Consider the following 26,845-nt stretch of genomic DNA (forward strand, 5'->3'; position numbering starts at 1 on the left):
TTCAGTCTCTACAGAAAATTTATTCATTTTCCTTCCTGCTTAATTACTTATCCTAGCCACTGTTCTAATATTTTTTCCATCTAATCCATTAAATTAGCACCTGTCCTGGCTTTGCTCAATCCAAGGGTGCTTTCCCCTTTTCTGGGTCCCATTCACCTGTGGGTCAGTTTAATTATGTTACTAGATTGAGGTAGAATTCTTCTGTTGTTTGGAATAGTCTGAGATACTACCATTTGGTGACGTATAATTGCAGAGAATTGTCTGAAATATATTTTTTAAAATATATTATTTTTTAGCCCCAAATTAGAAATCTAATATCCTTGGAATATTTAATTTTCAAAGGATAATTAGAAATGTTATTAACTTAGTCATAAGCTTTTCCAGTGTTACAAGCAAACTTATTGTAATTACTTATTTTTTTCCAGATGAAACAGTTTCTTCTACTTTATTGGATACAAAGTGGAATAAGATTCTAGATCCCCCTTCTCACCGGCTGTCATTTAACCCTACGGATGAATCTGCAGTTTCTAATGAGTCACAACCACAACTGAAAGTCTTCTCCCTGGCTCATTCAGCTCCCCTGACCACAGAGGAAGAGGATCATTGTGCTAATGGACAGGACTGTAATCTAAATCCAGAGATTGCCACAATGTGGATTGATGAAAATGCTGTTGCAGAAGATCAGTTAATTAAGAGAAACTGTAGTCGGGATGATCAGTGCAGTGCTGTTGAAGTGGGAGAGAAGAAATGTGGAAACCTGGCTTGTCTGCCAGATGAGAAGAATGTTCTTGTTGTAGCCGTCATGCATAACTGTGATAAAAGGACATTACAAAACGATTTACAGGATTGTAATAATTATAATAGTCAATCCCTTATGGATGCTTTTAGCTGTTCACTGGATAATGAAAACAGACAAACTGATCAATTTAGTTTTAGTATAAATGAGTCCACTGAAAAAGATATGAACTCAGAGAAACAAATGGATCCATTGAATAGACCGAAAATAGAGGGGAGTTCTGTCAACCATCTGTGTCCTACTTCATCTGATAGTCTAGCCAGTGTCTGTTCCCCTTCACAATCAAAGGATGATGGAAGTATAGGTAGAGACCCCTCCATGTCTGCGATTACAAGTTTAATGGTTGATTCAGTAATCTCATCCCAGGGAACAGATGGAGGTCCTGCTATTAAAAAGCAAGAGAACTATATACCAGATGAGGACCTCACTGGCAAAATCAGCTCTCCTAGGACAGATCTAGGGAGTCCAAATTCCTTTTCCCACATGAGTGAGGGGATTTTGATGAAAAAAGAGCCAGTACAGGAGAGCACAACTGAAGAATCCCTTCGGTCTGGTTTACCTTTGCTTCTCAAACCAGACGTGCCTAGTGGGTCTGGAAGGAATAATGACTGTGAACAGTGTTCAGATTGCCTTGTGCCTAGTGAAGTTAGGGCTGATGAAAATGAAGGTTATGAACATGAAGAAACTCTTGGCACTGCAGAATTCCTTAATATGACAGAGCATTTCTCTGAATCTCAGGACATGACTAATTGGAAGTTGACTAAACTAAATGAGATGAATGATAGCCAAGTAAACGAAGAAAAGGAAAAGTTTCTACAGATTAGTCAGCCTGAGGACACTAATGGTGATAGTGGAGGACAGTGTGTTGGATTGGCAGATGCAGGTCTAGATTTAAAAGGAACTTGCATCAGTGAAAGTGAAGAATGTGATTTCTCCACTGTTATAGATACACCAGCAGCAAGTTCTCTATCTAATGGTTGTGATTCCTATGGAATGCAAGGCCCAGGTGTTTCTTTTGTTCCAAAGACTTTACCCTCCAAAGAAGATTCAGTAACAGAAGAAAAAGAAATAGAGGAAAGCAAGTCAGAATGCTACTCAAATATTTATGAACAGAGAGGAAATGAGGCTACAGAAGGGAGCGGACTACTTTTAAACAGTACTGGTGACCTAATGAAGAAAAATTATTTACGTAATTTCTGTAGTCAAGTTCCATCAGTGCTTGGGCAATCTTCCCCCAAGGTAGTAGCAAGCCTGCCATATATCAGTGTTCCTTTTGGTGGTGCAAGACCCAAGCAACCTTCTAATCTTAAACTTCAAATTCCAAAGCCATTATCAGACCATTTACAAAATGACTTTCCTGCAAACAGTGGAAATAATACTAAAAATAAAAATGATATTCTTGGGAAAGCAAAATTAGGGGAAAACTCAGCAACCAATGTATGCAGTCCATCTTTGGGAAACATCTCTAATGTTGATACAAATGGGGAACATTTAGAAAGTTATGAGGCTGAGATCTCCAGTAGACCATGCCTTACATTAGCTCCAGATAGCCCAGATAATGATCTCAGAGCTGGTCAGTTTGGAATTTCTGCCAGAAAGCCATTCACCACTCTGGGTGAGGTGGCTCCAGTATGGGTACCGGATTCTCAGGCTCCAAATTGCATGAAATGTGAAGCCAGGTTTACATTCACCAAAAGGAGGCATCACTGCAGAGCATGTGGGAAGGTAAGTTGGCATGTATACGCTCAGAAATTGGGCATGCGCATTTTGTAATGCTGTATTAGATAGTAATAAAGGCAATGTAAGGTGAATATATGTCTGGTTGGGTTGACATAAATAGCATTTTTGAAAACCCAGTTCTAGTAAATTTCTATATAAAAAATGACGTCACTGATTCTTAGATAGTATATGTAATTTTTTTTTGTTGCCATGATTTATGCTGAATCAGTTTTTATGAAGAGATGAGAATTGAGGAAGTGTAAACTTTGTGGTTTCTGTATTGATAGCTACTTGGTTAATGTAATAGCTTGAAATAAGGAAGTTATTCTTTCAGTTTAGGAAATATTTGTCATTAACTTATTGCATTATTTATTGAAAAATACATTTAAATACAAAAATAAAAATAAAAATTACATTTAATTTTTGAAAAATATTATACGTAGAATCTATCCCACTTTTTTCTGTGAGATTTTTGCCATTATACAAAACATTCTGGAACTCTTTATACACATGCACACATATTTTTGTCTTTTCTCCCATATAACTTTGATACAAAGTAGAGTTGAAGTCTGTAGATTTTTATGACAAGGTTGTAAGAATATTCCTTAGCTCTCCCCAAATTTTGTTAGCTAAAAACACATCTTTTTTTGTTTGTTTGTTTGTTTAGAGTTGTAAATAAGGAAGGAAGGAGATTTTATATTTTTGAGATTTGGTGTCAGGTCTAGAATAAAATTTCAGCTTTGTTACTATTATATAACTTTACTAAGCCTTAGTTTTATAATCTGTAAAAACAAACCAAAAAAGATTAATAACTTTTATTGGGCTGTTGTCAAGATTAAATGAGATCTCAGAAGTCATAGTGCTCAATGATTAATCTCTACCTCCCTTCTTGCCTGATTTCTTGGTCCATCTGTATTAATTAGGGTGCTTTCAACTTCAAGGAACAGAGTGTTTGACCCCCAGTGACTTAGGTGAAAATAACATTTATTTCATGTAAACAGAAGCTATGAGACTCAGTGATTTATGTCTGGGTGCAGAGACAGGATCGTGGAAGTTCTCTTGGTCTTCCGCTCATGTCAGAAGATACTATCTCAGTTCTAATTATCAGGTCTCAACCTGACAACTTCCTAAGCACAAAGAAACTGGCTGGGGGGCAAAAGAGCCTACTCTACTCTTGCCACACACTTATCAGGGAGGAAGGGACCTCCAGCAACTTCCTTTAATTTATTGGCCAGTTTTAGACCATGACCAATTACAGGCAAAGGGAACTGGGATTATCTAATCAATCATGATTTATCTCCTGGGGCTGAGCACAATGTTGCCTGAAAAAAAGTGGGATTCTGTTAACAAAGGAGAAGGGGAAGTAGTAATATGTAAGATGAGTAAGTCTAGACGTCTAATATACAACATGAGGACTATGCATAATAAAATCATACTATATTTGGGATTTGTGCAAAATGAGTAGATTTTAGTTCCTCTTGCCACAAAAATGGGTAACTGTGAGAATAGATAGGTTAGTTTGCTTCACTATAGCACCCTTTTTACTATCTGGATGTGTCTCATAACATCATGTTGTATACCTTAAATGTATACAATAAAATTTATTTTAAAAAAAGGAGAGGCGGAAAATGGTTCCTAGGTGGGCAGTCACTAAGGTTTACTAGAAGATCCTAGCACAAAAGAACCAAATTACAGGGAGCAGAAAGAAGCTAAAGCTGACACTGGGCTTGTTGGTTTCTGATTGCTAAAGTTTGAAGAAAATAATGTGTCTAATTCCTAAATATTTTCCAGTCTTCTTGTTGTTAGCTGAAGTACTATTTGGAGATTAGGTTCATCATTTTTATGTTGTTCTGTATTTTGCTTACTGTAACACTTTCTGAAATTTTTGCTTTCTTAAGTAAATAATGAAAACATTTTTGGTATAGGCCAGCACATCCAGTTATAATGAGTAAATAGGTACCTTAGATGGATTCAGAAAGAAAATGATGCACAAAATGCATCATAAATTGCAAAATGGTTGGAATTTTTGCTGAGTGGAATTTGTGGAATTTATGAATTCATGGATTCGTGTGGCTTATGGATTCATAATTTCATCTTTTTCCCTCATTTACCTTGGAGATGTTATAAGTATTAATGAGATAATATCTGTAAAAATCCTTGAGCTTCTCAGAAGAAAAGGGCTTATAAACAGATACTAATTGGATTATGCTGAGAATGCAATTAGAAAAATACCCCAAGCGATGTGATTTTGTCAAATAATGTTATATATCGAAAAAAAGAAAGTTTGTTCCATTTCAGTAGAAATTAAGCATACGTAGTAATTACTTAGTATTTATAGCTATATTCCCTTTACTGCAACAAGCATATATTGTGTCTAATATATAAAAGGTTCTAGGCTAGGTATTGGGGATTCAGAGGTATATAAATTGGAATTTATGATGTCATGGGAATCTTTTTTTTGAGACAGAGTCTCTGTTGCCCAGGCTGGAGTGTGTGGCGTGATCTCAGTTCAGTGCAACCTCTGCCTCCTTGGCTCAGGTAATTCTCCTGCCTCAGCCTCCTGAGTCGCTGGGACCACAGGCATGTGCCACCAAGCATGGCTAATTTATTTATTTCCATAGTAGCGATGGAGTTTTACCATATTGGCCAGGCTGGTCTCGAACTCCTGACCTCAAGTGATCCACTTGCCTTGGCCTCTCAAAGTGCTGGGATTATAGACATGAGCCACTGCGCCCAACCGATCTACTGACTTTCTAATTATGATTTCATTTATGTCTTATCTTAGTTTATTATTTGTTTTTGCAATTCAGTTCTAAGCTCCATTAGGGTAAGGATTTTTTCTGCCTTGATTGCTGCTGTATCCTCAGCCCTAGAACATATGGGTGCTTAGTAGATAGTTGTTGGATGAATTAAAAAATAAGTGAATACTATTTCTTAATGCAGCAGTACTTTTTTTTTTTTTAATCCAGTGCCTTCAATCTTTAGATGATGGTATCAAATTTAGATATAACGGGTGTAAGAACTTTGGAAAATATTTTAAATTAGTCATATGTATTGTTCCTACTTAAGAACAGATTCAAACCAAAATGTTTCTTTCCCTAGTTTCTTATTTACTTATGTACTGATGGGAACAAATAGATATGAGAGTAGTAAGTAGCTGCTTTAGAATATTACATGGCAATTCACAGTTTCCCTCATACTTTGCATGAAAATCTGTCTTGCCTTGTAATTATTGTGATTTTAGCCATCTGGCATGAAAAAAACAGAACCAACATTTAGATTACTCTTGGGTTCTAGTGAAGCTGAACCCAGGGAAATATTTTCCATTACACACCCTCCAAAAGGCTGTATTGGTTAAAAGTGGTCTCACCCATGTCATAGCACTTATCACGCAGTATTGTCTTTGTCTTTGTTCCCCATTAGGCTGTAAAGATCTTGAGATTGCCTCTGATTTGTCTTTGTATCCAGCATCCAGCACAAATAACCTGGCACCTATGAAGTACTCAATAAATGTTTGTTAATGAGTGAGTAAATGAGTCTCAGATCATTGATTAATTTAACAAACACTGAGTGCCTGTTATTTGTCTGTCACTGTGCTGGGTGCCAAGCTTACACCAATGATGTTGTGCTCCCTACCCTCATGGTATGTACAGATTAGGCCAGTGACAAAAACCAAAAAAAAAAAAAAAAAATGACTTGTGGCAAGGGCTATGAAGGAGATAAGGAGGAATAATATAAAAAATGGGGGTGGGAGAAGAAGGTATGAGAAGACATCTGAGAAGTGACATAGATGACACATCAAGGTTGAGTCAGTTCTTCAAAGAACAGAGAGAAAAATGCTGCAGGAAGTAGAACAGCATGGACAAAGCCATTGAGGTTAAGAAGGCACCTATTCAACCAGCTGAAGGAACTCCAGTATAGTGAACAAGGGAAAAGTCACATAAAAAGAGATGGGAAAGCAGGTGGGGTGGCACAGGCCTGTTGTCCCAGCTACTTGATAGGCTGAGCATGTTATGATCATGCCTGCGAATAGCTGCTGTATTCCATCCAGCCAGAGTGGCAGAGCTGAGACCCCATCTCCATTAAAAAAAAAAAATGCTGATGAGGAAGTTAAGGAATAGATGACGTAGAGCTTTGCAGGTCGTGTAAGGAGCACAGTGGGAAGCCATGAGAATGGATGAGATTACCAAGGGAAGAGAATGGACTCAGGGCTGAGCCCTTGTGGTCAAGCAGAGGAGGACCCAGTACCAGTTGCCAAGGAGTGAGCAGAGAGGTACATAGAAAACCAGGAAAATATGGTCTCTTGGAAGTCAAAAGAGAAATGTAGTTTGTGAAAGGGGTTATCACCTTTATAAAATACTGTCAGTAAGATATGGGTAGGAAAGGGACCATTGGACTTGGCTATAACAGGGTCATTGAAAAAAGCTGATTGAGTGGAGCAATGTATACAGAAGCCAGGTGGGAATGGGTTGAAAGTGGAATATGAAGGGAGGAAGTGGGGATGGCTTTTTCATGAAACTTTTGCCATGAAAACAGAAAAAAATTGTAGCCATTATTAGATGGAGATGGTGGTTATGGATGCCTTTTTGAGGATGGGAAATACTGTTGTATTTATGTAGTGGTATGGGTGATTCTCTAGAAAAGAAGTTTTAGGAGAAAGGTAGGATTAAACAAAGGAAGAGAAAAATCCTTGAGAAGGCCAAAGGGATGGCATCTACAACATGTTGAGGATTTGCGCTTCAGTGGGTAGGGCCAGACAGAGGTTGGTTTATGAGGTTAGTGGTGAGAGCATGAAGAATTTACACCTGATTGGCTCATACTTCATTTAGAAAATATAAACATTGTGAAGGGTGAAATAGGGATAGATGATGAAGGTTTGAGGAGAGTGAGATAGTTACATTGGAGGGGGAAAGTAAAGCCTAATAGTGAATTGAAATTTCAAGAGCCCTTTGTGCTTGGCATCAAACTTTCAGTCAGTTAGATGAATTAAAAAATAATCTAGTCCAGTCCTGACTTAATGGGTTAGATTCAGTATTTGTCCTTGGAGATATGGTGAGATTGTTATATTATATTTGCAATACACACATTTTAGGTTGGAGAAGCAAGAAAAGTTCTGTAGGACCAGTCTGTGCTACTGTCTATCTATTTCCATGTATTTGTTCTTTTTTAAAAAAATTTTAGCTGGATGCAGTGGCTCACGCCTGTAATCTCAGCACTTTGGGAGGCTGAGGCAGGTGGATAGCTTGAGATCATGAGTTTGAGACCAGCCTGGCCAATATGGTGAAATCCCATCTCTACTAAAAATACAAAACTTAGCTGGGCATGGTGGCAGGTGCCTGTAATGCCAGCTACTTGGGAGGCTGAGGCACAAGAATTATTTGAACCCAGGAGGCAGAGGTTGCAGTGAACCGAGATCGAGATCACACCACTGCACTCCAGCCTGGGTGACAGAGCGAGACTCTGTCTCAAAAAAAAAAAAAAATTATGACATATTATTTGTTGTTTCATTCAGTGAACATTTACTTATTGCTTGGTATTCTGTTTTTTACTAAAGAGAAGCGAAAAAAAAAAAGGAAAAGAATGGGCCTCCTGGTAAAACATACCACTCATGTTTCTGTAGATGACTTAAAGATATGAAATGAGAAATGAACAGTTACAAAGCTGCAGATGCTCTGCAGTGGGAAGCAGATAGATTGTGGTGGTGGTGGTGGTGGTGAGAATGAGATACTAATATTTATTGAGTGTTTACCATGTGCCAGGCTTTTCTAAATCCAGACTTACAGACTTTATTTAATACACATAACAACCCTATGAAGTAGCTAGCTACTGTTAAAATCCACATTTACAAGTGACAAAATAGGCCTAGAAAGATTAAGTAACTTGTTCAAAATCACACAGCCAGTAAGTGGAGTTAGGATTCAAACTCAGGGACTTTGACTTCTAGAAACAAAAGAGAGCTAGCATTTGTTTAGTGCCTACTCTGTGCTTTATTTATTATCTAACTGTAAACCTGTGTGATAGTTGGTGGTATACCTAATTAACATTGAAGAAACTGTTATGGTAGGACCCTGACGCAGTCTTGATAGCTGTATAACTCATGCTCTTTCCCATAAATAAAGTTAAGAGAATAAAACAAATAGGTTTCTTTATGGTGATTTTTATGTTATTTTCTTTGCATTTCTGAGAGGAATGTCTGCATTTATACCATAATTTTTATTTTTATTTTTAATTTTTGGAGACAGGGTCTCACTCTGTCGCCCAGGCTGGAGTGCAGTGATGCAATCTCAACTCACTGCAGCCTCTACTTCCTGGGCCCAGGCAATTATCCCACCTCAGCCTGCTGAGCAGCTGGGACTACAGGCACACACCACCACACCCAGCTAATTTTGTGCTTTTTGCCGTGTTGCCTGAGCTAGTCTCAAAACTCCTGGGCTCAACTGATACATCAGCCTTGGCCTCTCAAAGTGCTGGGATTACAGGTGTGAGCCACCATGCCTGGCCTTTATGCCATAATTTTTAAAACAAATGCCTTAAACACTATTTCAGAAAGAAAGATGAAAAATATCTAATATTTATTTTATTAGATATAAATTTCTTATTTTGAATAGTTATGTGTTAAATAAGTTGCAGTTTATTTTTGAGTAACTTGAGTTGAAGTCATTTTTGTTTAACATTTGAGAATTTAGATGTGAACAGAGAATAACCTTCATAAAATCTGAATTAGTAACACATTAAGACAAATAATGTTTTGGCTTATACCTTCAGAGATCAGTTTTCTTAAGGATTTTTTTTTATCCTGTTTTTTTTTCCTGGTTTTTTTTTTTTTTTTTTTGAGACAAACTCTTAGTCTGTTGCCCAGGCTGGAGTGCAGTGGCATGATCGTGGCACACTGCAACCTTGACCTTCCAAGGTCAAGCGATCCTTCCACCTCAGCCTCCTGGGTAGCTGGGTCTACAAGCATGTGCCACCACACGTAACTAATTTTTTTTTTTTTTGAGATGGAGTTTCACTCTTGTTGCCCAGGCTGGAGTGCAGTAGCAAGATCTTGGCTCACTGCAACCTCCGCCTCCTGGGTTCAAGCGATTCTCCTGCCTCAACCTCCTAAGTAGCAGGGATTACAGGTGCCTGCCACCACACCCAACTAATTTTTTTTATTTTTAGTGGAGACAGGGTTTCATCATGTTGACCAGGCTGGTCTTGAGCTCCTGACCTCAGGTGATCCACCCACCTTTGCCTCCCAAAGTGTTGGGATTACAGGCATGAGCCACTGCGCCCAGCCACTAATTTTTTAAAAAATTTAGTGTTTCCTAGGCTGGTCTCGAAATCCTGGGCTCAAGGGATCCTCTTCACCTCGGCCTCCCCAAGTGTTGGGATTATATGTGTGAGCCACTGTTCCTGGCTTCCTTTGATTTTAAAACATGGCCACTGGTTGGACTCCTTGGGAAGCAGAAAGGTAGTAGGCTCTCACTCAGTACCAAATGTTATTAACAGATAACCTAGGTGCAAAGTGGGATAAAACACATGTAGCTAGAAAATGTTTGCACTAAGTTCATGCTATTTTTTGTTTTTTGCATCTCTTCTCCTGAAAGCCATCTCCCTCTCAATATCTAGTCTGCTGATGCATTCTAAATACTAGTCACAATTTTTTATTGTAAAATATACGTAACCTAAAATTTAACCAGTGTATATGGGTTTGAGGGTATATGGTTCAGTGGCGTTAAATGCATTCACATTGTTGTACAACCATAACAACTATTTCCAGAACTTTTTGTTTTTTTTTGAGACGGAGTCTTGCTTTGTTGCCCAGGCTGGAGTGCAATGGCGCGATCTCAGCTCACTGCAACCTCTGCCTCCTGGGTTCAAGTGATTCTCCTGCCTCAGCCTCCCGAGTAGTTGGGATTACAAGTGCCCATCACCACGCCTGGCTAATTTTTGTATTTTTAGTAGAGATGGGGTTTCGCCATGTTAGTCAGGCTGGTCTCGAACTCCTGACCTCAGGTGATCTGCCCGCCTTGGCCTCCCAAAGTGCTGGGATTACAGGCGTGAGCCACCATGCCCAGCCATTTTTATCGTCTCAAACTTAATAACTTCCCATCTTTCCTTGCTGCTAATGCCTGGTGACTGCTATTCTACTCTCTGTTTGTATGAATTTCACTATTCTAGGTACCTCATATAAGAGGGCTTACACAATGCTTGTACCTTTATGTCTATCTTCACATTTCATCCATGTTGTAGCATGTATTAGTCAGAAGGACAGAACCAATAGGATATGGAGATATATATATATGACTTTAATAGGTAGGATATATGTATATATACAAGAGTTTATTAGGGAGAATCAACTCACATGGTTAGAAGGTGAATTCCCACAATAATCTATTGGCAAGCTCGGGAAGGAGAAGCTAGTGGTAGGGCTCAGCCCAAGTTTGAAAGCCTGAAAAGCAGAGAAACCAACAGTGCAGCCCTCAATCTGAGGCCTAAGGCCTGAGAGCCCCCAGGAGGCTGCTAGTGCAAGTCTCAGAATCCAGAGCCCAAAGAACCTGGAGTCTGATGTGAATGGGCAGGAGGAGAGGATATAAGCGTCTGGCAAGGAAAAAGAGAAAGCAAGCCAGAAGACTCAGCAAGCAGGCTTATCTTTGCTTCTTCTGCCTGCTTTGTTTTAGTGCACTGGCAGCTGATTGTATAGTGCCCACCCCTATTGAGAGTGGTCTTCCTCTCCCAGTCCACTGACTCAAATGTCAGTCTCCTCTGGCAATACCCTCACGGACGTACCCAGAAACAATACCAGCCATCTAGGCATTCCTCAATCCAGTCAAGTTGACACTTAATACTAATCATCACATAGCGTGTATCAGAGTTTCATTCCTTTTTAAGTCTGAATATTTCATTGTATGTATGTACCACATTTTGTTAATTCATTTAACCATCAGTGCACACTTCAGTTGTTTCTACCTCTTGGCTATTACCAATAATGCTACTATGAACATGAGTGTACAAGTATCTATTTGAGTCCCTGCTTTCAGTTCTTTGTGTATATACCCAGAAGTAGAATTGCTGGATTATACGGTAGTCCTGTGTTTAATTTTTTGATTAAGCACCATATTCTTTTTCCACTGCAGTTGCACAATTTTCCATTCCCGTCAACAATTCACAGGAGTTCCAGTTTCTCCACATCTTCTTTGGCTTTGTGTCCCCACCCAAATCTCATCTCGAATTGTAATCCCCGTGTGTTGGGGGAGGGGCCTGGTAGGAGGTGATTGAATAGTGGGGGCAGATTTCCCCCTTGCTGTTCTCATAATAGTGAGTTCTCATGAGATCTGGTTGTTTGAAAGTGTGTGGCACTTTCCCCTTTGCATGCTGTCTCTCTCCTGCTCCACCATGGTAAGATGTGCTTGCTTCCCCCTTTGCCCTTTGCCATGATTGTAAGTTTCCTGGGGTCTTCCAGTCATGCTCCCTGTTAAGTCTGTGGAACTGTGAACCAGTGAAATCCCTTTTCTTCATAAATTATCCAGTCTCCAGTAGTTCTTCATAACAATGTGAAAACAGACTAATACACTCGTCAACACTTGTTTTCTATTGTTTTGATAATAGCCATATTAATAGGTGTGAAGTGGTATCTCATTGTGGTTTTGGTTTGTATTTCTCTAATGATTAGTGATGTTGAGCATCTTTTCATGTACTTACTGGTCTCTATATTAAAAATCTTTGGAGAAATGTCTATTCAGGTCTTTTGCCCATTTTTAAATTGGGTTGTGTTTTCGGTTGAGTTTTAGAGCTCTTTATATATAATTCTGGATATCAGTCTCCTGTCACGTAAATGATTTGCAGATATTTTCTCTCATTCTTGGATTTTTCACTCTGTTGTCCTTTGATGCACCAAAGTTTTTAATTTTGATGAACTCCAACTTACATTTTCTTTTGTTGCCTGTGCTTTTGGTGTCATATCAAAGAAATCATCTCCAAATTTGATGTCATGAAGTCTTTCCCTTATGTTTTCTTCTAAGTGTTTTGCAGTTTTAGTGCTTGTGTTTAGGTCTTTTATCCATTTTGAGTTAATTTTTTGTGTATAGTATTAGCTTAGTTTTATTCTTTTGAATGTGGATATCTGGTTTTCTCAGTACTATTTGTTGGAAAGACTGTTCTGTTCCTATGGAACGGTTTTGGCACTCTTGTCAAAACTTACTGGACCATATAAGTGAGAGTTTATTTCTGGGCTTTTTTCTATTCCATTGGTCTTTAAGTCTGTCTTTAATGTCAGTACCACACGGTTTTGATTACCATGCTTCGTAGTAAGTTTTGAAACCATGGAACATGAGTCCTCTGGGGTTGTTGTTTGTCAAGATTATTTTGGCTATTCTGGATCCCTTGAGATTCAATTTGAATTTGAGAATAGATTTTTCTGTTTCTGCAGAAAACATGGTTGGGGTTTTGATAGAGATTGCATTGAATCTATAGATCACTTTGGGCATTGTTGACATCTTAATAATAAGCCTTCTAGTCCATGAACATGGGATGTTTTTCCACTTATTTATATGTTCTTTAATTTCTTTTAGCAATCTTTTGTCTTTTGTAGTTTTCACGGTGTAAGTATTTTACCTCCTTGGTTAAGTTAATTTCTAGGTATTTTATTCTTTTTGATGCTATTGTAAATGGAATTGTTTCCTTAATTTCGTTTTTGGATAATTCATTATTACTACGTAGAAATGCAACGGACTTTTTTGTTGATTTTGTATCCTGAAACTTTGCCGCATTTATTAGCTCTAACAGTTTTTGTGTGTTTATGGGGAATCTTCAAGGTTTTCTAAATGTAGCATATGTTGTCAGTATACAGAGATAATTTTACCTTTTCCTTTCCAATTTGGATGCCTTTTATTTATTTGTAATTGCTCTGGCTAAATTTCCAATACTATGTTAAATAGACATGGCAAAAGTACATATCCTTGTCTTGTTTCTATCTTAAAGCAAAAGTTCTGTCAGTCTTTTTTTTTTTTTTGAGACAGGGTCTCACTCTGTCACCCAGGCTTGAGTGCACTGCCACGATCTCAGCTCACCACATCCTCAACCTCCTGGGTTCAAGGCATCCTCCCACCTCAGCCTCCTGAGTAGCTGGGACTAACAGGCATGCACCACCACACCTGGCTAATTTTTTTTTATTTTTAGTAGACATGAAGTCTACTGTGTTGCCCAGGCTGGTTCTGAACGCCTAGGCACAAGCAATCTGTTTGTCTGGGCCTCCAAAAGTGCTAGGATTGCAGGTGTGAGTCACCATGCTTGGCCAGCTTTCAGTCATTTTTTGTTGTTGTTGTTGTTGTTTTTTGTTTGTTTTTTGTTTTTGTTTTTTGAGATGGAGTCTCCCTCTGTTGCCCAGGCTGGAGTGCAGTGGCGCAATCTTGGCTTACTGCAACCTCTGCCTCTCAGGTTCAAGCAATTCTTCTGCCTCAGCCTCCCGAGTAGCTGGGATTACAGGCACATGCCACCATGCCTGGCTAATTTTTGTATTTTTAGTAGAGACAGGGTTTCACCATGTTGGCCAGGCTAGCTTTCAGTCTTTTACCAGTGCATATGATGTTGGCTCTGGGTTTTTAATATATGGCCTTTATTATGCCGAAATAATTTACTTCTGTTACTAGGGGTTTTTTTTAAGTTTTTTTTAAATCATGAAAGAGTGTTGAATTTTGTTAAATGCTTTTTCTGTAAGAATTGAGATGATCATTTGGGGTTTTTTGTTTCATTTTGTTCAGGTAATGTGATTACATTAATTGGTTTTCATATGTTGAATTATCCTTGCATTCCAGTAATAAATATCACTTGGTCATGGTGTATAATTCTATTAATATGTTCAATTCAATTTGCTATTATTTTCTTGAGGATTTTTGTATCAATATACATTCATACAGAATATTGGTCTGTAGTTTTCTTATAATATGTTTGCCTTGTTTTGGTATCAAGATAGTGCTGGCTTCACAGAATGAGTTAGGAAGTGTTTCCTCCTCTTCAGTTTTTTGGAAGAGTTTGAGAAGGATTGGTGTTCTTTAAATGTTTGGTAGAATTTGCCAGCAAAATCATCTGATCTGGGGCTTTACTTTGTTGGGAAGTTTTTGATTACTGATTCAATCTCCCCACTAGTTATAGGTTTATTCAGATTTTCTGTTTATTACTGATTCAGTCTTGGTAGATTTTGTGTTTCTAGAAGTTTATCCATTTAATCTAGATGAGTCACATTTTTGTTGTAGTGCTGAGGCATTTTTTTTTACAAAAAATTGGTACTCATATACATAAAGTAATATGAACTTAAAATTCATACACTTACTTCATTTTTTAGCTTGACATTCTAGTAAATCTTTTGCTCCATTGATTTTTGGTTATGATAGAAGAAGATCTACCTGGATGATTTAAGAGTGTAATTTGTCAATGAGCACCTCTTATTTTCTCTTTATTGGCAGTAGTGCTTACAGCTACTATTAATGCTGCTTTCCATTTTGTCATTTCGGGTTCAGACATACCTCTGTAATAGCCACCACCGAAGGCAGATTTTGGTAGACTTTGAAAAATTTGGTTTTTGTTGTTGTTGTTTGTTTGTTTTGGGGTTTTTTTGTTTTGTTTTGTTTTGTTAGAGACGGAATCTTGCTTTGTTGCCCAGGCTGAAGTGCAATAGCGCAATCTCGGCTCACCGCAACCTCTGCCTCCCGAATTCAAGTTTTTCTCCTGCCTCAGACTCCGAAGTAGCTGGGACTACAGGCGTATGCCACCACACCCGGCTAATTTTTTGTATTTTTAGTACAGACGAGGTTTTACCGTGTTAGCCAGGATGGTCTCGATCTCCTGACCTCATGATCCGCCCGCCTTGGCCTCCCAAAGTGCTGAGATTACAGGCATGAGCCACCATGCCTGGCCGAAAAATTTGTTTTACTTGAGGTTCCATATGCCTTATATAAGGGTTGCAAAACATAACAGCCTGCAAATCCTGCAGCAGCAATGGTCAGTCCAACTGCTACCACTGTGCTGGCCGTGGCTGGGCTCCCCTGCTGCACCAGGAGCATGGCTCATCTCAGCCCAGAGGTCGTGGCCAACAATGACACACCTTTACCAGAGAGTGACACAGGCACTGATGGCAAGCACAATCCACTGGATTATAATTTTTTTAAACAAGAGAATTATTTGGAAAACAGTTTAGGTGTGGTGGCTCACACTTGTAATCCCAGCACTTTGGGAGGCCAAGGCAGGCAGATCACTTGAGCCCAGGAATTCTAGACCAGCCTGGGCATGGTGGCGTGTGCCTGTAGTCCCAGCTACTCAAGAGGATCACCTGAGCCCAGGGTGATCGAGGCTGCAGTGAGCTGTGCTCACACCACTGCACTCCAGCCTGGGTGACAGAGTGAGACCCTATCTCAAAAAAGAAAGAAAAACACAGAGTTTATGTTGTTGTTGCATGTTGAGTCTTAAATCAATGCATTCTCTGGCGGAACGAATCAGAAGTTGGTTATACAGTGTCAACTGGCAAAGTATAAATAATAAATAAAAAATAAAATAATAAATATAAATAATAAATAAATAAAATAAAAAATAATATAAATTATTTATAATAATAAAAATAAATAAACTATAAATAAAGACACTAGCAAAATGTCTTTATTATTTATAGCATCTACATTAGTTGTTAAAACCATCACATTTTCAATATATAAATGGGCAAAAAGATGTTTAGGTGGGTTAGTAAACAATGGAGAAATTTTAATTTGATACTAAGACGTAGAAATTAAAATTTTTAAAATTTTATGCCTATATAACAAAAAATTGAAAATATTGATAGTATTCAATGCTGGTGAAATTGACACTGGCATATTTACACATTTAGAAAGCCACACGTGGGTCGCTGGGGAACCCAGGCTGTCCTAGGAAGCCAAGTGGGAGTGGCACAGAGCTGCTGGAGATCCTGAGAACCTGAGTTTTGGCAAGCAGCCAGAATATTTAAAAAACGACCACACCAAACAAGACACCTCCTGGTGCTGACCCTAAGCAGTTGGAAAGGACTGGAACAGTACGGGAAATTGGGTCACAAGAAATTGGGTCACTCTCATCTTGCAAACCAGGATTTGGAGTGGATCAGTTACGAGATGACAATCTAGAAACTTATTGGCAATCAGATGGCTCCCAGCCTCATTTAGTGAACATCCAATTCAGAAGAAAAACAACAGTTAAGACATTATATATTTATGCAGACTACAAATCTGATGAAAGCTATACTCCAAGCAAGATCTCAGCCAGAGTAGGAAATAATTTTCACAACCTTCAAGAAATTCGGCAACTTGAATTGGTGGAACCAAGTGGCTGGATTCACATTCCCTTAACTGATAATCATAGGAAGCCATGCACGTTAATGATATAGATTGCTGTTCTAGCCAATCATCAAAATGGAAAAGACACCCATATGAGACAAATTAAAATATACACACCGGTAGAAGAGAGCGCCATTGGTAAATTTCCTAGATGTACAACTATAGATTTCATGATGTATTGTTCAATAAGGTGGCTTTAAAATGATATGGAAGTCATTAAACGTGTCTTTGTTTTATCCTGTCTTTTAATAGTATATCAGGTACCTTTATTGAAAAAAGCATCAGTTATTTGCAGTTTTGTATATGCTTAAAAATATTTTATTGTAATTTTGATAAATTTGGGTCATATTATCTTTCTTTAACATGCAATAAAGCTCACATATTTTACATTACTAAAAAAAAAAAAAAAAAAGCCATATGTGTGGCTGGGCGTGGTGGCTCACACCTGTAAATCCTAGCACTATGGGAGGCCGAGGCAGGCAGATCGCTTGAGCCCAGGAGTTCAAGAGCAGTGTGGGCAACATGGCAAGACCTCATCTCTGCCAAACAAAAGGGGACGTATGTTCCAATTTTTTGAGCTAATGATTCCTTTTTTGAGTAAATAATTCTTAAAACAAGTGCAGTAAACAAAAAGATGTGTATTTTAGTGTTACTAAACTAAATAGCAAATACATTTAAAGTAATTTGTGTCCAAAATTGGGCCAGGTGTGGTGGCTCATTCCTGTAATCCCAGCCCTTTGGGAGGCCAAGGTGAGAGGATCACTTGAGCTCAGGAGTTCAAGACCAGCCCAGGTAACATAGTGAGACCTCATCTCTACTAAAAATTAAAAAATAGATGGATGTGGTGGTACATGCCTGTAGTCCTAGCTACTTGGGAGGCTGAGGTGGAAGGATTCCTTGAGCTTGGGAATTCAAGACCAGCCTGGGCAACATAACATCTCTGCTAAAAATTAAAAAATAGCTGGATATGGTAGGGCATGTCTGTAGTCCCAGCTACTTGGGAGGCTGAGTTGGGAGGATCACTTGAACCCAGGAGGTCGAGGCTGCAGTGAGCCGTGATTGTGCCAGTACACTTCAGCCTGGGTGATAAACGAGACCATGTCTCAAAAAAAAAAAAAAAAAAAAAAAGGTTACTGGTAAGTTAAATACAATACATACATTTGCTTCAGCCATTAAAAATTATTACAAGGCAGTGTGGAAAATGCTTATGATGGCATATGAATAGAATAGAATGCAAGCTTATGCTTTGTTTACAATTAAATTATTCTTGGGCATAAAAACAGATATGTCTGAAGGAAAACATATTTTTAAAAAGTAATTTTAGAGCCAGGCACCTGTAATTTACAGGTGGCTCACGCCTGTAATCCCAGCACTTGGGGAGGCTGAGGCAGGCTGATCACCAGAGGTCGGGAGTTCAAGACCAGCCTGACCAACCTGTGGAGAAACCCTGACTCTACTAAAAATACAAAATTAGCCAGGCATGGTGGCACATGCCTGTAGTCCCAGCTACTTGGGGGGCTGAGGCAGGAGAATCGCTTGAACCTGGGAGGCGGAGGTTACGGTGAGCTGAGATCGTACCATTGCACTCCAGCCTGGGCAACAAGAGCAAAACCATCTCAAGAAAAAAAAAAAGTAATTTTAGGCTGGACACAGTGGCTCATGCCTGTAATCCCAGCACTTTGGGAGGCCGAGGCAGGTGGATCACCTGAGGTCGGGAGTTCAAGACTAGCTTGGGCAACATGGCAAAACTCCATCTTTATTAAAAATACTAAAATTAGCTGGGTATTACGGCGTGTACCTGTAGTCCCAGTTACTTGGGAGGTCGCAGTGAGCTGAGATTGCATCACTGCACTCTAGTCTGGTTAACAGAGGGAGACTCCGACTCAAAAAAAAAAAAATTTTTTTTAATTCATTGAGTTTGAGATACTACGCTTTTCTCTCTTTTCTTTCTTCCTTTCTTTTTTTTTTTGTTTGAGATGGAGTCTCGCTCTGTCGTCCAGGCTGGAGTGCAATGGCGCGATCTTGGCTCACTGCAATCTCCACGTCCCGGGTTCAAGTGATTCTCCTGCCTCAGCCTCCCAAGTAGCTAACAGGCGTGCACCACCACCACACCTAGCTAATTTTTGTATTTTTAGTAGAGACGGGGTTTCACCATGTTGGTCAGGCTGGTCTTGAACTCCTGACCTTGTGATCTGTCCGCATCAGCCTCCCAAAGTGCTGGGATTACAGGCGTGAGCCACCATGCTCGGTTCTTCTTTTTTTTTTTTTCTTTTTTGAGACAGTTTTGCTCTTGTCGCCCGGGCTGGAGTGCAGTGGCACAACCTCAGCTCACTGCAACCTCTGCTTCCCTTCCCAGGTCTAAGCAATTTTCCTTGCCTCAGCCTCCCGAGTAGCTGGGATTAAGGCATGTGCCACCATGCTTTGCAAATTTATATATTTTTAGTAGAGATGGGGTTTCACCATGTTGGCTGGGCTGGTACAGCCTCAGTTGGATATAATATTGAAAGTCTGAATTAGAGCTCTCTTTAACCCTTTCTGTAATGGACACTTAAAATGACTCTGATAATTGTTATTGTTTTCTATTAATAACAGTGAAGTTTAAACAGGTGTTTAGACAGAGGCAAGGGTCTGGATTTGTTTGAACTGCTTTAGATCTTATGATACTGATTTTTGCTATGTGCTAATAAGTGGAGGGATGAAGTACTCTTTTGCATTTGACAATTTTTATAAGTTGTTACTTTCACTGGTCTTTGTGAACAGCTGGACATTGGTACTCTCCTCTCCTGTTTTTATTATTCTCACATCACAGTTATTTTTGTCATAATTATAGGGCTTTTTGAAGACCTGGGACATCATTTTTTGCATTTTCTAATTTGGAAAGAAATAAGTGAGCATTTGATGATTTGAATTTTCAAGAATTGCAAAGGAATAAGTGTTATTCACACTGTAAGAAGGTATAAATAGGCACAAAGTGGTACTTTGAATATAAAGCATGTTCACAGATTTAGCAGTAGGATTTGTTATGTGGAAAGCCTGCAGTTGGAAATTTTAAAAGGAAAGGAAAGGGAAATAAGAAAGGTACCAACATACATTTAGAACCTATTATATGCTACATTTTATACATATAATCTCATTTAATCTTCATAAAAGCCTTATGAAGGGAATACTGTATTAGCATTTATATTTTACATGTGAGAAAAACTAAGACCTAGAGAGTTTAAATTATTCCCATAAGGTCGTCTGACTAGAGAATAATCAAGTTGAAATAGGAACACCGAAGTACCGCATTAAAGAAAATTACATATAAACACACAAATGGAACCTTTTAACCAGTACTTAGCTGGAACATCGTGTAGAATATATATTATAAATTACCTTACTTTGTCTCTTTACACTTAGGCAGGTCATATAGATCCTGCCATATGATGTCAGCCGTAACCATTAGGCATACAAATCTTGAGGTCATTCTTATAAACAGATTAAAATGTGTTGTTGCAAAAGTTGAGTGGCTCTAAATTATTTTCTGAATTTGGATATGAATCATATAGTCCTTCCCAAAAAAGTTTACGTTAATGTTTGTTTCTCTCCATTCATACATTTATGTATTTATGTATTTATTTTTTGAGACGGAGTTTCGCTCTTGTCTCCCAGGCTGGAATGCGGTGGAGGGATCTCTGCTCACTGCAACCTCCGCCTCTTGGGTTCATGTGATTCTCCTGCCTCAGCCTCCTGAGTAGCTGGGATTATAGGCGCCTGCCACCACTCCTGGCTAATTTTCTTATTTTTAATAGAGATGGGGTTTCACCATGTTTGACCAGGCTGGTCTCGAACTCCTGACCTCAGGTGATCCACCTGCCTCGGCCTCCCGAAGTGCTGGGATTACACACGTGAGCCACTGCGCCCAGTCCCAGTCATACATTTATTTATGCAATAACTTTACTTTTCAAGGAAGCAATAAGCAAATATTTACTGAGTACTATGTTTTAGACACAACATTGAAGATACCAGTATTAAAAATAATTTAGCTCATTATTCCATGGAGTTTACATTCTAGTGTGGGGAAATGGAGAATAAGTTCAATCAGTGCAGTAGACTGTGTTGTGATAATAAAGATATATGGCATATGGTAAGATATTTCAGCAGTATAATTTAAGTTCAGGTGTGCAAATACGTAATTCTCTTAATTTTTAGAACTGACTTTACTTTTTTACTCTAAGCCTGTAGTTTAGAGAACTGGAGAAGGTACTTAGATGGTATTTGGAATATAATGGGGTATTTTTAGTTGTCAGAATGACTGAGGTTGCTACTGTCATTTAGCAACTTGTGCATACCAAGACTGCTAAACTTCTTGCTATGCACAGGGGACAGTACTGTCCTATGAAGAATTGGCCCACCTAAAATGCCAAGAGTGCCCCTGTTGAGAAGCACCGACTAACCTGGCTCATGGTAGGCAATTTCATCTTGATCTTTTTAGGCAAATTGACTATTATCCAGTAATTTCAAATTCAGGTTTATTAAACTATTCCAAGCCTGGCTCAAATCTCTTAGATTCTGCCCATCTCCTCTGTGATACTAATTCTTATGACCTATGAATCTCACTACGTCATAGTCTGGCTTTGAAGAGTCATCCACTTTTCTAGCTAACTCCTGTGCTTTCCTCTAATCCCATTGGAAATGTAAAGGATCTCTCTATACTGTTCTTTGGCCTGTGGGATATTGAGAAAGATGGATATTCTTGGGTTCTTCTGTGTTTACTCTATTTGCTGCTCCCTTGCTTGCTTTTTTTTTTTTTTTGTAAGATATTTTGTTCTTTCTTAAAAAATCATTCTTATTTGAGATTATTGTCCCAAAACCTAACTCACTACTTCTGACTGTTCCCAACTATATTAGTTTGCTAGAGTTAGCAAAATACCACAAATTGGGCAGCTTAAGTAGAAATTTATTATCTCACAGTTATTAGAAGTCTGAAATTAAGGTGATAGCAGGGTTGGTTCCTCCTGGGTACTGTACGGAAAAGATCTCTTCCATGTCTCTCTCCTTAGTTTATAGATGGACATCTTCATGTTCATATGGTGTTCTTCTTGTATGTATACCTGTGTCCATATTTGCCCCTTTTATAAGGGTATCAGTCATGTTGGATTAGGAGACTACCCTCATCACTTCATTTTGATTACCTCTGTAGAGACCCTATCTTCAAATAAGGTCACATTCTAAGGTGTTAGGAGTTAAGACTTCAACTTAAGTATTTGTGGGGGATACAGTTCAACCCATAAAAGCAACTAATTTTATTTTTTTCTAATTTAAAAATAATCAAAAAAACTAATCAGAATAAAATAAAAATATCCCAATACAACATTTAAAAAATTATATAAAGTAAAAGGAGAGAAAAAGATAGCCAGCTGTGGTGGCTCATGCCTGTAATCCCAGCACTTTGGGAGGCCCAGGCAGGCAGATCACTTGAGGTCAGAAGTTTGAGACCAGCCTGGCCAACATGGCGAAACCCCGTCTCTAATAAAAAAATAAAAATAAAAATAAATCGCTGAGCCCGGTGGTGCACACCTGTAATGCCAGCTGTTCAGGAGGGTGAAGCACCAGAATCTCTTGAACCTGGGAGGCAGAGGTTGCAGTGAGCTGAAATGGTGCCACTGCACTCCAGCCTGGGTGACACAGCAAGACTGTGCCTAAAAATAAAAAAGAAAAAGGTCCTACTTCATTCCAATCTCATCCTCCAACTTGACTATATTTTTCTTTTCCACGTCAGTCAGTACATACAGAACTATCTCATTCTTTTTATGGGAATGGGATTCCATTTTATGGGTATATTGCAGTTTAATTAGCTGTTACACTACTGATGAACACTTGGGTTTACAACTTTTATTATAAACAATATGGAGATAATTCTTGTGTAGATCTCTTTGCACATGTGGATGTTTTCAGTAGGGTAAAATTTTAAAACTGTGTGCTGAGTCATACTGAATAAACACAATTTTAAAAGATATTGTCAAATTAACCTACCAGCGTATATTACTACCAGCAGAATATGAGAGCTATACCCTTACCACTGTTAGATGTTATCAGTGTTTAAAAAAAAATCTTTGCTAGTCTCATAGTAAAAACATACCTCATTGTTTTGTTTTATCATGAGTGGTATTTACTATATCTGTTGGCCATTTTATTTATTTTTTCTGTGTATTTACCAATGTAAGTTCTTTGCCTTATTTCCTTGGAGGTATTTGTTGGTCACTGAAGTTCATGTTTTTATCATAAATTAATTTTTTTATAATAATTGCAGTAGCTCATTAAGGTTTCCTGAATCTATTCTTGTTCTCTTCCTTTTTTTTCCCCTTACACTGTGGCCATACAGATCTGATCATGTCTTTCTCTTTGATTAAAACACTCAAGTGGGGGCTGGGCACGGTGGTTCACGTCTGTAATCCCAGCACTTTGGGAGGCTGAGCCAGGTGGATCACCTGAGGACAGGAGTTCGAGACCAGCCTGACCAACATGGTGAAACCCCATCTCTACTAAAAATACAAAAATTAGCTGGGCGTGGTGACACACACCTGTAATCCCAGCTACTTGGGAGGCTGAGGCAGGAGAATGGCTTGAACCTTGGAGTCGGAGGTTGCAATGAGCTGAGATCGCACCATTGCACTCCAGCCTGGGCGACAGAGCAAGACTCTATCTCAAAGAAAAAAAATGCTTAAGGGCTCTCCCATTGCTCTATTAAAAAGGTCAAAACAGATCCTACAGAGCCTTTGCTTGGTCTGGTCTCAGCTTATTCCATGCATCCCTTAACTCTTGGGGCCTCAAGCCATATTAACTTTTTTTAGTTATTTGGTGGGTCCATGCTTCTTCCCCTAATAGGAACTGTGTACATACTGTTTCCTCTACTATTACTGTCTCTTCTTGGCACCTCTTTGTGCACAGAAAACTCTTACCCATCCTTCAGATTTGATGTCTTGTCATTTCCTAGATAAAACCTTCCCTGACCTTGCCAATCTAGGCTAGAGCCTAGATTACATTATCTTATTTCACCATTTACCACTTTTGAAACACGTAATTTTATATTCACTTGTGTGGTTTTTCTTTTTCTTTTTCTTTTCTTTCTTTCTTTTTTTTTTTTTTTTTTTTTTTTTTGAGACAGGGTTTTGCTATGTTACCCAGACAGGAGTGCAGTGGCTATTCACAGGTGCAGTCATAGTGTAGTTTGTCTTCAAACTCCTGGCTTCAAGCCATCTTCCTGCCTCAGCCTCCCATGTAGCTGGGACAATAGGTGTACTCCTCTATGCCCAGCCTTGTGTTATTATTTGATTTTAGGTTATAACCTGAAACCCTTTCCCTGAATTGCATTGCATGAAGGCAAGGACCATGTCTGTTTTGTTTTCTGCCACATCCTCATTGGGTAGCTTGGTGCCCAGTACATAGTAAGAGTTCATATATTTGTGGAATAAATGAGTGAATGATGGATTCTTGGTTTTGTCTCTTTATTAGAAAGGTTATTGAAGGATTTTAAGAAATTTAACATTATTAGATTTATTTTTTAGAAAGTTCAGTCTTTGTGTGGAAGATTAATTGGAAAGGCAGATGTGAAGATTAGGAGAACAGTTAGGTTATCATCATGATCGTTTAGTCCTCAGATAATAACAGCCTGAACAGAGGCAGCAATGTTAGAGATAGGAGAAGATGTGATTTTGGAAGAACAATTTCAGAGGAAAAACTAACGGGACTTAATGACTGACTGGATGTGGTCATGGTGAGGGAGAAGGAAAAGTCAAGACTCAAAATTTAAATGAAATATGTAATTTAGTATGAAGTAGTATTACAGAGTAGTTAACTACAGAGTCATTGCAGTCATACAGATTAATCATGTAATTTACTAGCTGTATGACCCTGGTAGTTTTACTTAATGTCTTAGTCCATTCGGGCTGCTATAACAAAATACCATAGACTGGATGGCTTATAAATAACAGAGATTTACTTGTTACAATCTGGAGCCTGGTAAGTCCAAGATCAAGGCAACGGTAGATTTGGTATCTGGTGAGGGCCTGCTTCCTTATAGACAGCTGTGTTCTCACTCTAACTTCACAGGGCAGAAGGGTGAGGAGTCTTCTCAGGCTTCTTTTATAGGGCACTAATCCCATATGCCCCACTACCTAATACCATCACTTTTGGGATTAAGATTTCAACATAGGAGTTTTGGAACATTCATCTGTTTACCTAACTGCTAATTGTAAATGAGTGTCTTCATGGAATTTTTGAGGTTAAATGTAACACATGTAAAGTGCATAGTAGTCATATAGTTTGCTGTGAACTTGAGGAAGTCATTTAACCATCTAAACTCAGTTTCTTCTGATAGAAAATAAGGATAATATGTATACCCTTTGTTCTCCCTATATCACAGGGATATCTCCCTATATCACATTTAAGAATGTCAAGCCCTATAAAAATTGTAAACTGATAACAGTCATAGTAACTAGATATTAATTATACATAGAAGGATGGGAGATATCGAGCTTAACTTAGACTTTAATATGACCCCTCATCTCTTGGTTCAACTTTGTAAGGTATAGGATGCTTCTTGGCTGTAAAAACTGCAGAAGTAGAATTTATCCTACTGGGAACAGGCTTTTGCCACGGTAAGGCTCTATGTAGTAAATGACTGATGAGTTCTCAAGAAAATAAATCCGGCCGGGTGTGGTGGCTCACGCCTGTAATCCCAGCACTTTGGGAGGCCGAGGTGGGTGGATCACTTGAGTTCAGGAGTTTGAGACTAGCCTGGCCAACATGGCGAAACCCCATCTCTTCTAATAATACAAAAAAAAATTAGCCAGGCGTGGTGGCTTACACCTGAAGTCCCAGCTACTCAGGAGGCTCAGGCAGAAGAATCACTTGAACCCAGGAGGTGGAGGTTGCAGCAGTGAACCAAGATCGCACCACTGCACTCCGCCTGGGCCACAGGGTCAAATTGTGTCTCAAAAAAAAAAAAAAAAAAAAAGGAAAGAAAAGAAATCATAACAGGAACAAAGGAGATTGTTGTTGCCTGGTGTAGAAGGGAGAAGGAAGTGAGATTACCAGGAACCAAGCCCAGAAGGTGGAAATTGGCATGGCAGATTTTGATTGCCTGCTGTGATTTCCTGTAGCTAAAGCAGTGCATTTGTTTATGATTGAGTTGTATGTATTGACCCTTGGCCTTCATAGCAAAAACAGTGAAAACAGCTGGTATGGTTATTATTCCACATATAAGGATAGTAACAAACAGAAGTTAAAACGCAGAAATTCCAATCTTTGTTTATTTCATCCTGCTATAATTCCTTTCCAAACGGAAATAGCAGATGTAACTATCTTTCAATACCCATGTTAGGTGATTGTGTGCATAGAAATCTTGCCCAAGGGTAATTCAGGTGGTTTTTTCCCCACTACGGTATATTTGCCACATGATCTTAGCTAAGATTTTTATTTTCAGCCAACGTTTTCCATTTCTTTATTGTTGACAGACTTGTCATCTCACTCTTGCTTTTGAATTATCCAACTTCCTGAACTACATTTTCTTTGAAACTTTAGTATTGTAGTTTAATAAGGTTCACTGACAATCAGTATTTGTCAGTATTGGTTCACTCTCTTTGCACAGTAATCCCAAGTAAATTTTGTGTGTTCTTTTCCCCCCACAGGTTTTCTGTGCTTCCTGCTGTAGCCTGAAATGTAAACTGTTATACATGGACAGAAAGGAAGCTAGAGTGTGTGTAATCTGCCATTCAGTGCTAATGAATGGTAAGTATTAAAACAGGTTGATTTCATAGTTATTGAGACAGAACAAGGGAATTCGATGAGAAGACTTTTTTTCCCCTGCCTTTCTTTACAAGTTGCTCACCTTCTCAAATGTCATAACTTTAACTGAAAATATTTAGCTAAATTTCCATGTTTTGAAAGTATCTTAGCATTTCAGAATTCCTATGCCTAATTTAATGAATAAATGCTAAAGCCAGGTAAGTTT

General features: G+C 38.7%; 2 protein-coding genes and 1 pseudogene across 5 annotated transcripts in view; 2 read left to right on the forward strand and 1 right to left on the reverse strand.

The window, feature by feature from the left end:
- The window catches only part of ZFYVE9 (zinc finger FYVE-type containing 9), a 202,677-nt gene that overhangs the window by 88,965 nt on the left and 86,867 nt on the right, over positions 1 to 26,845 (forward strand). For all 4 annotated transcript variants that reach the window (XR_010114760.1, XR_010114761.1, XM_055235227.2 and 1 more), the window contains exons 4-5: positions 426 to 2,521; positions 26,523 to 26,622. Coding sequence is in view for 2 of the 4 variants with exons in the window: in XM_055235227.2 (XP_055091202.1) it covers positions 426 to 2,521; positions 26,523 to 26,622 (2,196 nt within the window). In the remaining 2 variants the exon portion in view is untranslated. The remainder of the gene's footprint in view (positions 1 to 425; positions 2,522 to 26,522; positions 26,623 to 26,845) is intronic.
- Positions 14,827 to 16,051, reverse strand: LOC129458790 (mitochondrial import inner membrane translocase subunit TIM14-like; annotated as a pseudogene).
- On the forward strand, positions 16,488 to 17,076 carry LOC129458892 (anaphase-promoting complex subunit 10-like; the record flags this gene model as incomplete). The annotated part of the gene is made up of 2 exons (XM_055235277.2): positions 16,488 to 16,695; positions 16,817 to 17,076. Coding segments are annotated over 2 exons (255 nt in total), but the record flags the coding sequence as incomplete, so codon positions are not given.

Source organism: Symphalangus syndactylus, chromosome 19 (genome assembly GCF_028878055.3).
Source record: "Symphalangus syndactylus isolate Jambi chromosome 19, NHGRI_mSymSyn1-v2.1_pri, whole genome shotgun sequence".
NCBI classification, from domain to species: Eukaryota; Metazoa; Chordata; class Mammalia; order Primates; family Hylobatidae; genus Symphalangus; species Symphalangus syndactylus.